Source organism: Acanthisitta chloris, unplaced genomic scaffold (genome assembly GCF_000695815.1).
Source record: "Acanthisitta chloris isolate BGI_N310 unplaced genomic scaffold, ASM69581v1 scaffold7305, whole genome shotgun sequence".
In the NCBI taxonomy this organism is placed as follows: domain Eukaryota; kingdom Metazoa; phylum Chordata; class Aves; order Passeriformes; family Acanthisittidae; genus Acanthisitta; species Acanthisitta chloris.
The window spans coordinates 5,342-20,822 of NW_008673071.1; the positions used below are offsets into that span (position 1 = coordinate 5,342).

At 40.7% G+C, this 15,481-nt stretch overlaps 1 protein-coding gene across 1 annotated transcript; it reads left to right on the forward strand.

The window, feature by feature from the left end:
- Positions 1-3,781: 3,781 nt before the first annotated feature.
- On the forward strand, positions 3,782-14,943 carry MRAP2 (melanocortin 2 receptor accessory protein 2). Its single transcript, XM_009074765.1, has 3 exons — positions 3,782-3,908; positions 9,195-9,294; positions 14,376-14,943. The coding sequence occupies exons 1-3, from the start codon at positions 3,782-3,784 to the stop codon at positions 14,770-14,772; spliced, it is 624 nt and encodes a 207-aa protein (XP_009073013.1). The 3' UTR covers positions 14,773-14,943.
- Positions 14,944-15,481: the final 538 nt, after the last annotated feature.

Genomic DNA, 15,481 nt, shown 5'->3' on the forward strand with positions numbered 1-15,481 from the left:
GGGAGTTGTTGCTGGTTATTACATACAAGGCCAATTTCAGACATACACAAAACCAGATATGCCTTTGTGGCCCCAGTGGGGATGTAAGCCATGAAGTTCTGTTTCAGATGTGGTTTGTGTCCAGTTTTGCCTTTACAGTGACTCATTTTGAAAGGTAAGTGGTTGTGAGCCTTGTGCATTGCATCAGTGATGTTCAGATCAAAGCAAGTAGTCCATCTGCAGTAGTGTTTTGTGTCCTATTGCTGCAATTCGAAGATGTGGATTTTGTGCAAATATAGCCCAACAGCAAACTAGCTTGCTCAGGTACCACTGGCAGGCAAGTAGTGACCTTCTAAACTTTCACACAGGTTACAAACAAGTTCTCATGAAGGTATAATTCAACTCCAGGGGTTACAGTCAGGTCTCCATGGGGAGTGTCTTGGTATCTGTTGACATTCCTTATCGCAGAGAGCAACCCAATGCTCCAGAAGAAGACCACGAGCATTTGACCATTTAGTTTCCAGAATACAGACCTGCCTGAATCTCCTGGTTGGCAGCCCACTTACTTGCTCCAGAGAGAAGTAAGCCAGAATGAGGAAAGGCTGTCTGCATCCATACACATCAAAATCAACAGAGGGCTTTCATGTTTGCCTTAACTCCTGTGCCCCCCAGAAAAGCCCTCAGCAAGGTCAGTTAGAGGAGCTCCTTGTCATTCTTCAGAGCTATGGTATGAATCATTGCTTTCCATTCCTGGCAGAGAGTGTTTGAGTGCATCTCCTGGGGGATTTCCTTCCCTGAAGCCTTTACCTGATGCCCAAAGTCCCTCCATGACCTGCTGCAGCCTGGCAAATGCACGTGGCAGACTGCTAGTGTGCCAGCTCACCCTGCTTTGCTCTGCCTCAGAAGATGCAAAGTCTTAATGTTCACTGCTGTTCTGGTCCTTGTACCACCATGCCGGACTGGCTCTAAGAGGTTGGCTTTTGCATGTTTCAGGTTGAGGTTTTGGAGGTATTTGGACAGACAAAGCTTACAGGTGAGCTGTAAGCTGTTTTGGAGCAATGCTAACAATGCTTAGCTGTACTGGCTGATTTAGAGGCATAGTTTGTATGTCCCACAAAGTTCGATGCAAAGATTAGCATGGGAGCTGGTGACACAGGTTTCAGTCAGCACCTCTCCCTCTGATAGTGGCTTGATTACAGTGAAAGTAAGTCTAGAAATGCTTGCAGTCAGTGGTGAAACACTGGAGCTTCTAGTCCTAACCTAAGACTAAACCAGGACAGATTCTTTGTGTCCCAGAAGTGGCTATCCTCCCCATAAATCACTAAGGGACACTAGTGACTAGATTGGGAGAAAGATCTGCATGTGTCCCAGTTAATCCCATCTGTCTGCACTTGAAGTGGAAGAAACATTTTTTGGACTGTTCATATACCCTATTCTGAAGTTTTCTGCTTGTGATTTCCACTCTTTATGATACTGAAAGGAAATGTGCCAATGAACATTAGTGATGCCATAAGAGGAATATTTAAAGGAAAGGTTTCTCTGGAAGGCTATAAAAGAGAAAAGCAGCCCTTAAATAGCCCTGTGCTAATAAAATTTGTCAAGAGACATGTCAACAACAACACATTGAGCAAGAGGGGAAGAAAGATGGTGGGAATCCTGTGTAGCACCATGTAGACTTATCTCTTTATTTCTTGAAGGGTTGGAAGTACAGAATGGAAAACATCCTCAGCCATGAACTGTGTTGTCCATTACAGCCACCTTCTTTTCTTTCTCTTCTGTGCTTCAGGCTATTTATTCTTGCTGGAGGCTTTCTGACTGGCTAAGGGAGGGTGAGGGTAATGTGAAGCTTCTTATCCTGATGCAAGAATGGGGTTGGTCACATCTCTCCTCCTCCCTCCCTCCCACCTTTCCTGCTGTCAAGTTGTTCATTGTGAAAACTAAACTGGCTGTTGGAAAATAGATCCATTTATTGTTTTAAAGGATTTATCACTTTCCAGTCAAGTTTTGGGATGTGTTTAAGGTTCTGAACCTTGTAACTGGGAATGAAGTTGACTTTTTCAGGCATACTTCACTATTTATTTAAAGTTGTTTTGGGCCATTACTGCTGGTATTTGCTCATGGCAAAATAGTTGCAGAAAGAACCGTTTTACAAATTTGAAATGCTGTTCATATTCCATGGGTGAATATGTTTCTCATTTTGTGCTTGATTTTTGTTCTTTATGTGTGGCCCTCTTAGCACTTGAAGCCTTAATCAATCCTGCTGGTTTTTAATTCAATGCAAAATTACTCAAAGCTCAACTTTCTTTTAAAAAAGTATATTTCAAGTTGGATGTCCTGCCTCCAACTGCTGCAGCAGATGTTTTCTGCAGAGATGTGCTCTTTTGGTGTGCATAAAACTGTCTCATATTTTGGAAAAGTTACTCTGCAAAATGCAAGTCCCTTGTGCAGCACAGTGGTAATGACAGACATAACTGTCAAGATAATTTAATGATGCTTAGTGTTGCATTGCAGTTTTTGTTAATCTGTGGGGGAAAATCACTTCTGTTTTGTTTTCCTTACATAGTGGCATATTGAGCCTGTTTATCAGCATAGAGAAATTTAGGTTGGAAGGGACCTCTGGTGGTCAGCTGGTCCAACCTCCTGCACAAAGCATGTTTGACTAGATCAGGTAAATTTTCCCTTGTGTCTGATTTGAATTTCCTGTTTCCCAATTTTTGACTATTGCCTGCTGTCCTCTTACTCTGCTCTTCTGAGAAGAGCCTGGTATAATTTTTGCTGCACCCTCTAACTGTAGACAGCACTAAGGTCTCCCTGGAGCCATCTCTTCTGCAGGCTGAACAAACCCTTAGGCTCTCTAACCATCCTGATGGTTTTCCACTGCAGTTGCCCCAGTGTATTTGTGTCTTTCTATAATTAGGGATACTCACTGGATACAGTACCCCAGGTATGGTCATACCAGTGGTGAGTGGAGAAGAATAAACACTTCTGACCTGCTGAGTACACTCTTGTTAATTCAGCCCAGTACACACTTGGTGGTCTTTGCCCACGGCTGACTCATGTTCAGCTTGTTGTTCATTGCAGTCCCTCTCTGAAGAGCTGCTCCCCATCAGGCATCCTCCAGCCTGTGCTGCCACATGGGGACATTCCCTCCCTGATGCAGGACTCTGCATTTGTACTGGTGATCCTCACAAGGTTCCTGTTGTTGTTCCCTTTCTCCAGCTTTTCCTGGTCTCTCTGGGCAGCAGTCTGCCCTCCAGCCTCTTGCCTGCCCCACACACAATCTGTGAACACGGTGCATGTGCACTCCATTTCATCACAGTGCCAGTCCCTCAGGGGTACCCCTGGCAACCAGCTGCCAGCTGGAGGTCATATGGAAAACATAACCCTTTGAGCCTGGTAGTCTGGTTTGCTCTCCACCCAGATTTTATGGCAGCATCCATCCTATGCTGCTGAGGCTGGTGGTCTTTGGTATGTACTATTTTTAAGCTATATTCCATCAGAGGAATCTGGTTTTGATACTTTGTATGGTTACAGGCATCTCTGTGGAGGTGAAAATAGGTTTTTTTCTTTCCACTGAAGAGAAGCTCTGTGTTAACTGGTGGTTTACCAGCCCAGACTGGGAAAGGAATGGGAGGAGATGTGATTGTTTTGTCTGATGAGACAGTGGCTCCTTTTGGAAGCAGTGATGAGGATGTGATCCCATGAATAAGAAATTCTTTATAAAATCAAAAGATGTGCTAGAAGTATGTAGTATCTATTAACATATTTCATTTCCACAGATACATATTTATTGAGGTGCAAGATGTCTGCCTTGAGGCTGATTTCTAACAGAACCTCCCAACAGGCTTTGTCTAACTCTGATTACACCTGGGACTATGAGTACTATGAGTATGGACCAGTGTCGTTTGAAGGCCTGAAGGCTCATAAATGTAAGTTCAGTAGAGACATAATTTATTGCAGCTGAGTTTCCTATCTAAATGTTCTTACTCTTAATTTGTGAATGATTATTGTACAAAAATATCTCTCCCCTCATTTTTTGGATTCTTTCTGCAATTTTAATCTCTCCACTTAATAAATTATTATCACAGTTCATTATTCTGTGTCCTTTCGTCAACTGTTTATCCTGTGCAGGAGAGAATCATGGATTTATTTGCTATGGTTGAAATTTGTCAATACTGAGGAATATCAGACTGTCAGGAAAAGTTTACAACAGCAAATGGAGTCATTGCTGCTTCTGGTGATGACTCAGTATGATCCATGTTGCTTTGTCCTTGTTCCTGTTAATGGTATAAAGGCAGTGGTGCACAGCCTTAGTGCTTTTGATTTTCTTCATGGAAAATGAATCGAAGGCTTTTGAAAGGTTTAAAATAAAAGAAGAACTTTCTCCTTCTGAACAAACTTTTATCATTGGGACTTTCTTCATAGGAGGAATGTGCTAAATTCAGCCTTTACTAATAACAGAGCTGTTTTACAGTAGATGTAACAAGTGGAGGGTAGAGACCAGAGAGATGAAAAACAGGAGTAAGAATTGGGAGGAAATGTAGCTAGGACAAGCTAATACATCTGGACCAACATTTATCTAATACCTAAACCATGGCTTTGACAATATATTTTTTTAGAGGAGATGTTTGTGGGGGGAAAAATACAAAAAGTGTGTGTGGGGGAGTAACAGAGATCAACTCAGAATTACCTGATGTATTTTGTAAGCACTTTGCCAAAGAGAAACAAACCATCTTGTTTGTTTCTGAACAGGACACAGTGTGAGAGGGTTTGAGCAGCAGTCTTCAAAGTATTGGGGGAGGGTCTCTATCCAGTGCTGGAGCACTGGTCCAAGGTGGGATACGTATTTTCTGTCACACTGTCACAATCAGGATGAACATTCAGACTGGGAAAAAGTAGTGCCTGCAGTGGCAAACAGCAGCCCAGAAAGGCTGATCTCTCTTGGCTCTGCACAGCCAGGAGGTTTTGTGGAGACTCTGCAAGGGACATAAGAAACTTGCTGAAGTTATGAACACTTCTGAAAAAAATAGAGTAGAATTTGCTTTTTAGCCTGAATTGTACTTAACCTTTTTTTTATTTGCCAAAAGGGTCTGCTGATTACTGTCTGTATTTTTACAAATGTTAGATATTTGAACTTTTGTCATGTCTCTAATTTATCTTTCATTCTTCAGGTTAATCAGAGGCCTATTACAACCTGATTACAAAGATTACCAATTACCAGTATTAGCTGCAGTGTTATGTACATATCTTCGTTTGTGCTCCTTGTGTCAAAGAGTGTGATGAGAGAAAAGCATATACTTGATAGTTGCCTCTGGATTGCAGAAGGCATTAGCTGCAGTTCAGATCTTGGATTGCCATCACAGTGATTGCCAGGCTAAGAGTGGCAGCTGAGCTTCCCTGTCTGGCTGTGCTGTTCCTAGAGCAGGAAGGTTCTGGGCAGCTCTTCCTGGAGAACAGGACAGAATTAACAACCCATTTCAGGTGGAGTTTGATGAAAGATGTCACTAGTGGTACTGAATCAGTGACCTGGGAAGTCCCTTCTGGTTGGGGGTGGGGGAAGGTTTGGTTTTTGTTTGTTGGTTGGTTTGAACTGATAGATTGGAGATGGCTCTGTTTCCTTCAGTGTTGCTGCATGCATTCTCAGAGGGCAGACTGTAATCTAGGAAAGGAACAGTCTGTGTCTTTGCTGTGTATGGAATATTTCTTGACACGGTGTGTTCTTGGAATGTGTCTTGCTCTAGCTATTGCCAGCTGAGTTGAGACTGTTGTGAAATGTGGAGACAACGTGATCAGACATTGAACTGCTCTGAAATCCTAAATTGGGGAGTAAGGATGAGAGGAGATTAGACCAGGGTTGTAATGAAGGGAGACCCTGAATATTTACAAAGAGGAGGTGTGAATGAATGTCTGTAACTTATGTTGGAGAGCTTGAAGGGGAGTGGGCTCCACTGTAGGTGGTGCAGGCTGGCAGTGACACTTGACCCACTGTAAAACATCACTGGCCCTTCCTAAAGTTAGACTTGTATGAGTTTTTTCTTAGTATTATTTGTTTATTTGATACACATGGTATTTCACCCAAAATGAGAGGGTATTGTTTTGAGCTAAAAGATGAATTCTACAAGAGAAAGTTAGAGGTCACTTTTGGATTAATGTTGTTTTAATTAATTGTAGACAAGAGGAGGCTCCTAATATTTGATATATCTAAAAGAATTCAGAAATCCCTTTTCTGAATGCAGTGAAAAATTTATTCAAAATGGCCTGTGAAGAAAAAGCTTGATGACACAATCTAATACACAAAAATACATTTCTTAAAAAAATAAATATAGAGGTGGGGAGAAGATAAAGTATTCAAATGCCATGGTGAGTTTTCAAATATTCAACTGCCAAAAAAAAAAAAAGCAAAAAGTATGTTCTGCCTGAGGAGAAGTGAAGGCAGGAACTGGAAATCAGAAAATCTGGAAAAGCAGGGACCAGATGTTTTGTAAATTAAGGCTTTAGAAAGTAAATAGCAAAGATAGCCAGGAGGTACTTGTGGCTGGCAGAGATAAGAATGCAGTCCTTCTGAAATGCCTTTGAAACAGAAAAACATTGGTAATGTTAGAGAGAGGTAAAATAGGTAGGAATGATCAGGGGAGTTGGAACTGCTGCCAGGTTCTTATGAATCTGTGTTATGAAGAAAAGGAAGGCTGAAACTACAACTTGTGAAAGTCATGGGATACTTTTACAATTTATTTGTAATGGGTCAGCATTGTAAATTCAAGTCGCTCATAATGCATGTTTTGAACAAAAGTCATTTTATGTAGTGTCCATTTCGAATAAGTAGTTAGAAGTTAGTAGGTTTGGATAATTTGCACTAGGTGAGTGAGACCTAACTGAAATACTGAAGAGAACTCAGGCCACCTGCTTGAATTTTAAACAAATCCAGATAATGTAACCCCAGCACAGGGCTGGAAGTGTGTCAGGAGGCACAATAAAGCAAGGAAGATGTAGCTTTAGGCTCAGTGAATTTTGGGATTCTGTTGGGGGGAGGAGCACCAAACCAACCACAAAACAGGCTTGTAATTCAGCACACAATGCTGGTAGGTGTGATTTTTGTGAGAAGTAATAGTTTATTAGAGTCTTGATATTTTTTAATTAGTTTTTTTTCCCTTTAGTTGCTGAGTTAGGTTTTGCAGCTTGATTAACATAATTTATGTGCATATTTTTAGTCATCTTGGTCACACAGTAACACATTGTGACTATTGATGCAGTTGCATATCATTCAAGCATTTCTGACTAATTGGTTGGTACTAGTAGTTGCAAATGGTTAAGTGGTAGACTTTTTAATGGGAGTATTTCTTGTTAGATGAAATTTTCAGGTGCTACAAAGTCCAGCAGGATGGCAGACAATCATGAGCTATTGAGTAGTAGAAAGGTCAAGCACTAGGTGCATCTTGAACCACTGAATACAGGCTATACTTGTAGAATGATTCTGAAAGTAATTTAGGGCACATAATACATGGAATGACAGAAACAAACTCACACCAGTAGGCTTTGAGCAAAAAGGGGTACAACAAATTCCTCCCCCCGTCACAGAGACCTATACTTGAATCACCATCTAGTTATTTTACAAAGGGTGTTGAGAGGGGGAGATGAAGCATAGGAGAGATGGAATAAACATTGCAGACTTGAAACTTAACCTCCTTAGCTTACCAGAGAAAAGGATTAAGGAGTGACTCGATTGTGGTAAAGTATTTTCGCAGGGAGAGAATCTCAAGTTGCACCAGATATTTTGCCTTTGCAAGGAGAAAGCAAAAGGTTTGAGTTGATTTCCAGTTTCCACATCTGCCTTTTAGTGTGGAAGGTATTTCACAGCGGGAGTGTGATTAACAGCTGGGGATAAGCACCCAACAGATTAGCCTGTTCCTTGGTTTTTTGATATCTTTAGTTAGTCCTGTGGAAAATTCAGCAGTTCTGTGCTGTACCTGCTGCACTGGGCCAGACAGATCATCACACAGCTTTACAGCCAGTGAGGATCTCTGAGGTTTGGTAGTGGCTGTGTAATAAGAGGGTAAGGGCAGAAAGGATTCCTGTCCTGACCAAGACTTCCCTCTTGCATGTTTGTATGTGAATTTTTTTTGACAGTGGAAGTTTTGAATACTTGCATAAACAAAAAATAACTAACTGAAAGACAGGTGTAAAAGTACCTGTATGCTGATGGGTCCTGGACCAGGTCAATTTGTGTTGGTGCTCTGTAACTTTGGTCCATGTTAATTGGTTGATTGTTGCCTGGAAATATGTTTGTCCCACTTCAACTTCTCTAAATCAAGTTCTCAGAAACTTTGAACTTCCCTCAGGAGCAACTGTAGCTCAACTCTGAATCAGTAAGTGGACATAGATTTGTTTTAAGTAAGACTGGCAAATTTTCTATGGTCTCTTTGTTATAAATGAGAAGTGTAGGTACATTTTCTGCACACACAGGTGAAAAGCCTTGCTCTTCCCAATGACTTCTATGTTTGGTTTTCCTTTGGATTAACTGGTGCTTTGACATTTTTGTCCAAGTCTATTTGCAGTTTTCTGTACTCAAGTTGGAAAGCCAAATTAAAAATTATTCAAACATGTTGATTATTGGTATATTGATATGTTGGTTATATAATATTTATATTATTATATGTTGGCTATTGGTATTTGTTGAAGCAGCAAATAGTTTTATCTGTGCTTCTGTTTATTTCAGAACCCTCTGTCTTGCCACTAAAAGAAAGCTAATTCTTCCTAAACATGTTGTGCCAAAAATCCATTAAAACCCAGAAACTTAATGGTCTGTGGCAGAAGTAATTTAAAATAGCAGGAGTTCAGTTCTACAGAGACAGAGGATTTTGCTCAAAATCAAATAATCCTCTCTTCCAAGTTCTAGAACTGAAGTTGTTTCCAAAACAATGCTTGGAAATGGACCAGACAACACAGAGGGATTATTTTACTAACTGAAAGAATTGTGTCTTCCCTCTTTTATCTTCTTTCTGCTTTGTCTAGATATCTGTAAAATTCAAGCTAGAAATGAGAGTTTCAGTGGAAGCTTTCTGTTTAGATACTGATAAATGTGATTATTCTTCCTCTTTGCTACCCATGAATAAGCTGCACACTATTTGGGAATTGCAGCCATGCTGCATGGGGAAAGCAATTTTCTGCAAGTGCAGGCAAAATACTGATCATCTTGTTTATGGTTTTTTTTCTGACAGATTCCATTGTGATTGGATTTTGGGTTGGTCTTGCAGTTTTTGTCATCTTCATGTTTTTCGTCCTGACCCTACTGACGAAGACAGGAGCACCACATCAAGAGTGAGTCTGAAAATGGGAATAACAAATCCAGCCTGCTAAGTGGCCCATCTGGTCTTCTGCAGCCCCAAACAAGCAGTGACAGTGCTGATGCTGTACTGGCTCAGCACTGCCTTGTTCTAGTCTATTCTTACCAAACAGTGCAGTCTACCTTCATTTCAAATAATCTTAGCATTTTCACACTAAAAGGAAGTTGGTGTAGGCTGCCAAACAGGTACCCTTAGACTCCTGTTCTGCAAATAAATGGGAACATTCTAGGTAGGCTCAAGTTATCATGGAGTGGAAGGGTGAATATTGACAGCTTATATACAAATAAAATGCACTGCAGATGTTAAATGAAGGGAGCTGAAGTCTGGCAGATTTCCAGGTTTGTGTATTCAAATCCAAAAGGTTGACATTGGTAGTATTTATAAAATCTTCCCTCAACCCCCTAGTCTCAGAGTGTCTTAGTTTCTGCTGAGAAATTTCAGTGCATGCTGAATTGCAGGTCAGCTCTTTAAACAATTATTTAAAACCAGAGTTCTCTGAAAGTCCTTTATTTCTTATTCTTTCTGGCTGGTAAGTATGAGCAGACCACACCTTGCCTCAGCAATTTATCTGCACTTTGCACTGCACACAGGCTGTCAGTGCCTCTTCCTCTGAATCCACATCTCCTCTCAGGCTTATGTGCCATAAAGTAGAAATAGAAAGCCTCTCTGGAGCATGAGATCACTTGCAGGCAGGTAGCAATGATGAGAAGCTGATTGTGAAAGGCAATTTTTAGTGCTTATTGCTTCCTGAAGCTTATTTCTGCCTCCTGGAGGCCCTTTGCTGTTAAATCCTATGCAGACTGTCTCTGAAACTTCATGTAACAGCACATCTCTAGAGCAGGGCCATATTAGAGAGGGAACACATATATCATGAGCCTCTTCTCTGCTCCTGAATTTTTGCTTCTGTGAGAAGGAAATAGAGGCAGAAGAATTCAGCTTAGCAGAACTGACTTGCTGGTATTTTTGCATCCTTTACAGACTTACAAAGCAGCCAGACTTTGCTCTTAATAAATTTAAAGCTCTTGGTAGTGTTGATGTGTTGCCTCTTTTCCCCAAAGAACTTACTAGCTAAGTATCTGAGTCTGTGTTCCATGTGAGTAATTTCAGAGGGGAAGAAATGATAAAGTCAACTATAAAACACAGAAAACAGTTGTCAAAAGTTTTTGCACTGGTATAGAAGTACTCTCAGGTGGCAGAGGCCTGCTTGGTATCTCCCACAGTTTTTGGTTTTTTATGTCCATTTTCTTGGAAACTGTTGCCTAGAGAGTTTGTGAAACCTCCATCTTTGGTTAACTTCTACATCCAGATAAGCTGATCTGAATTCAGAGTTGGCCTTGCCTTTGTCATTAGGCTACAAACCTCCAGAAGTCACTTCCAGTCTAGATCTTATTATAATTTTTCTTCAGCTCCTGAAGAGAATCCAGTTATTCCTTTCTGTATTTGCTTTAAACCTCTCTGCAGGTTTGGGAGCTGTGTGCTTGAGTGTTTGCTCACTTTGTATGCTGAGTTGCTTCCCTTTCTGAATTTGAGCAATTTTTTGATGTTTGATAACCAAATGTGTGTGGTAGTGAACATGGATCACCCAGGAATACACTAAGTGCAGTGAATACTGTTGTGTCCTCTTATTTTTTGATACATGTATATGAAAACTGGAGAACACTTGCCTGTAAAACCAGTGCAGACTGTGGTTTTAGTTTGTCTGCATCTTCTGGTTTTATACTTGACTGAGTTTTTCATATCTTGGCATTTCATCAGTGGACTGTCTTGCAGCTCTCCTTTAGAAAGAGATGTTAATGGGAGTCCTAGGTCCTGGGAGAAAGCCATCATGATTGATGGATGTGTCTCTGACTTCAGTAAGGCTATTTGGCTGTTCTTTAAAGTACCATTAATGTGAGAGATAAGTGTAACTGGGCTCAGATGGATGGATCCAAAGTAGAATACTCTGATTTTTGTAGTCGTATGTTTTTCTTGGCTCAATATAAAGGAGCATGATAGGATGTACTTTTCAAAATTGTATAAGACGTTCAGAATTGGGTACATTTTCAAATGAGAAGATTCAGGATATGGACAGGGAAGGGCAGAAATTAAATCTGTTATGGAAATTTTTGCATTTCTATTTTGTTTGCTTGCATATTAGTGTGTGTAGAACATTAGCCTGTGCAGCAAAAAAAATAATCTGTTGAGAATCTTTCCAAATTTCTGAAAAATACTCACATTCATCACTTAGGAGAGGATACTATGCTTTGTCTGTTTCTGCATTTGCAAATGTCCTTAAGAACACTTTTGTGCAACAAATGCAAGAGTTCATGTAACCTATCTGTACAAAATATTGGCTGATGTACTCTCAGAGCTTTGTGCAGCTCTCGAAGTACTTTGTACCACCAGCTGCAGTAAAAGTGAAGGTTTCTCAGGTTCAGGGTAGCACTTCTGGATTGGTACTGAGGTTCTGTTTGGATCCCACAAGTTCCTGACAGGATGTCAAATCTTGCTATTTTGGAGGATTGGCTACTTATTCCTTTCCGTGGTTTTCCAAGTACCCCAAGTCACTTCAGGGAGTGTTGAGAGAAAGGTGTTTAAGCTATAGAGGAATCTCAAGTGTCAGTCCCAAACTCGTATGCTCCTGTTAGAAGGATGTACTGGGCAACATGGTCTGTACCCTGACAGTGCACTGAACTGCAGTGGGCAGTTCAGTTCCAGAGCTGGTACTGAATCCAGCAGACCAGAACCCAGCAATGTAGGCTGGAAGATTCCCAGAAAAGGGAGCTTGGGTTAGGTCACTGGCAATTGCTCATTTTGAGTGGTTTTCAGTACGTCTGTTGCTTGAGGCGTGTGGCATTCACCTTCCTGCTTTCCTGTTGGCAGCTTATGGGACTCAGAGGGTCCTGCTGGCTCAAATATTGCAAAAGGGATTTGATTGTCCAGGTGGCTGTTCTCCCTTCCCCAGTAAAACTGGGATTTCTGAAGCTGCTTTTCTTATTTTGAGTGTTCTGAAGAGGTATCTACTGAGATATTCCTCCATATTGTAATGAGCAAGACTATGCAAGTTTCTCATCTAGTTTAAAAACCAAAATGTTCCTCTCCAAAATTCAAAGATTGTGTTTGTGAATTTCAGAATCCAAAAATATCACTGTATTTGAGATCATATGTTTCTTGCTGATGAATACAGGATTTTCTTTATCATATGTCCTCAACATTCATAGTATGACAGTATGCTAAGGGATTGGAATGGACCTTACAGGTCATCTAGTCCCAACTCCCTGCCCTGGGCAGGGACACCTCCCGCTAGAGCAGGTTGGTCAAGACTTTATCCAGCCTGGCTTTGAACACTGCCAGGGAAATTGGTGCATTGCAAAATTTCTTTGCATCTTCTCTTTTTCCACTTAGATTTGGTTGCCACTGCCAGTCTTCTGTGCCCCTCTGTACACTCAGCCTTTGCTCCTCTATACTCTTTGGATTATGAAGCACCTTCCACACCTATAAACTACTTGTACTTCTCTCATAGATGCATTTTAAGCTTTCTGCTCCAGCTGCTTCTTCCTTGGCTTATAGTGCTTGTCCTTTCTGTGCTTGCCACCTGCACTGTCTGTGCCACAATACCACATAGAAACTCTTGGCACAGATTTGCAAAACTCCATATGCAACTTCAATTCAGTGGTGCTTTTTATTGTATTACAAATACATCTATGTCAGTTGCCAGTTCTGAAGGCTACCACAGAATTATTCCAGCCTCTTTGCCTCCTGCTGTGTATACAGTAGATTATGACTTAGCTACTGGTCTGTCTTGCATCAGTTTAAATATTATTCTTCTACATGCTTCACTGTGAAATGAGAATGAGCCAATACAGTTTTGACAAACTAGAGACCTGCTTTGATTTGAAGGCTGGTGGAAGTGATTTTGTTAGGAAATTCTCCTGTAATGGAAGGAAATTAGCATTTGAGAAGCAGGGATCTTTGAGATTAACCGTGACTGAAAGACTAATGGTAGGTATCCTGTGGACTTGAAGGTTTTAGAGGTAGATTTCTGAAGGTGTCATCTGGGGCTTTCAGAACCATGTAAGCACTTACTGCTACTGCAGGCTTGAAGGAATTAAATTACAGTATTTCTCTGAAAAACTCTGAAAAAGGTGCTGGGTGCACTTTTAGGTGTCCAATTATCCGACTCCAGTGCCATTTGCTATGTGTTCAGATGTAAACAGTATAATTTATCAATTCTTAACAAAATTTATATTCTGAGAACATGTTTAGGTTTTCATTACTCATCCTCTGAATACCTCTACTGCCTTTCAGATGCAAATAGTTTGCATTTTGTGATGACAGCATATAAATTCAGCCTGACAAAGATTGTATCACTATCTGTAAAACTTCCATCTAGCTTGAGCTTTTCTTACCCCCAGCTGTTGATGGCTCCTGCACAAGTCTTTGCAGATTGGGGCTGGTTTGAGCTAAGATTTGCATAGAAAACTCCCATGAAAAATGTTAAACTGTCCTTCCTGGGCTATGTGCCTGGATTGTTAAGACTGCCAGTCTTTAAAGCAACCTTTAGTTCCAACTCTCCTAATTTGGAAATCTGAATGCCATTGATTGAAGTTGGTGGAAAAGACTGTTTGATGTCTGGACAACCAAGCACTTAAGCTGTGCCTTTAGTGACAGCAGTGCTGCCTGTGCCTCAGAAAGATTTTATCTGGCAAACATTTTTCTCAATGCGTTCTTAGAAGCCATTAAAAAAATTGATACCACTTGATACTACTTGATGTCAAGAGGAAATCCTAGAGAGTATTTCTAAGCTTATTCAGTGAGGTGACAATTACAGCGTATTGATTACTAGAAGTGCCATTGAAGAACAATGGCATTAGCTTATTCCCAAGGAAAATTATCATGAGAAATCAAGACTTAAAATAGCTTCAGCAGAAAATAATAGTGTTGACTTTAAAAGTCTGTGGTCGATAAACCTTCCTTTCTTCCTGATCATAATGGTTGCTGAAACCAAAATTTCTGACAAGGATTCAAATTGTTCTATGTTTTTGTATTTACTGTATTTTTCTTTTTCCTACCTAGCAATGCAGAACCTTCTGAAAAAAGATTTCGCCTGAACAGCTTTGTGGCAGATTTTGGAAGACCTCTGGAGTCTGAGAGGGTCTTTTCTCGTCAAATAGCTGAAGAATCCCAGTCACTTTTCCATTTCTGTATTAATGAAGTGGAACACATGAACAAAGCAAAAGAGAGCCAGAAGAAAGGTCCAGGTCTGGAGAGTAATATCCACTTCCAGGAGGTTCCCAGAAGCAGTGGAGTGTTTGAGGAAGACCTACACTGTCTTACAAAATTTAACATTCCTAACTTTGTGAACACTGAGCAGAACTCTTCGTTAGGTGAGGATGATCTCCTCATCTCAGAGCCACCAATCATTTTAGAAAGCAAACTGGTCATGCAATCTTCCCATCGCATCCTTGACTGAAAAAATATTTTATTTTCAGTTTAACATTCCTGTTATTGTCCTGTTTGAAGCCTCTCTCAGCCTTCTGCTGTTTTGACAGGAGGCACTTCAGACCTGTGCTTTTTACAGTATGTAAGACTGGGTGTGCTGACAGAACTCAGTTTAGATAACAAGAAAAACACTGAATGCTTTATTCTGATGCCTTCTGTGGTCTAAATCTTTTGACCAGCATTATTTCTGCTTCTTGATTTGTTTGTTTCTTGTTTTGTTCTTTGTTTTGACATGACTGCTTATGTCCAGCTTCTGAAGGACAGCATAAGAATTTGTGAGGACTGTGAAGGCTGGAGTCTGGCACTGGGAGGTGTATGAAAATTCCTTGGCCAAGAAAAGTGTAATCTCACAGTAAGACTGAAGGAAGGAATAAACAGGCAGCTCCTGGGGAGATTCTGTAGCTTCTGCCACTCTCAATCAGGATGCTGATACTGAGCAGCACAATAAACATCTGCTTGCTGTTAACTTCAATTTCTGATTCCTAACTGCTTTTTGGTGCAGGTTAAACCCAATTTACAAACCTTCCAGAGGGAATACCTTGAGAATGAAATCATTTGGTTACAGCATTTACGAAATACTATCACCACCTGCTGCTGAGTAAAAGCAAATTGGTGCCTGTAATTATAGTACTTCAGAGTGACATTCTAACAGCTGCCCAGTGATGAGGTGGAATTAGTAT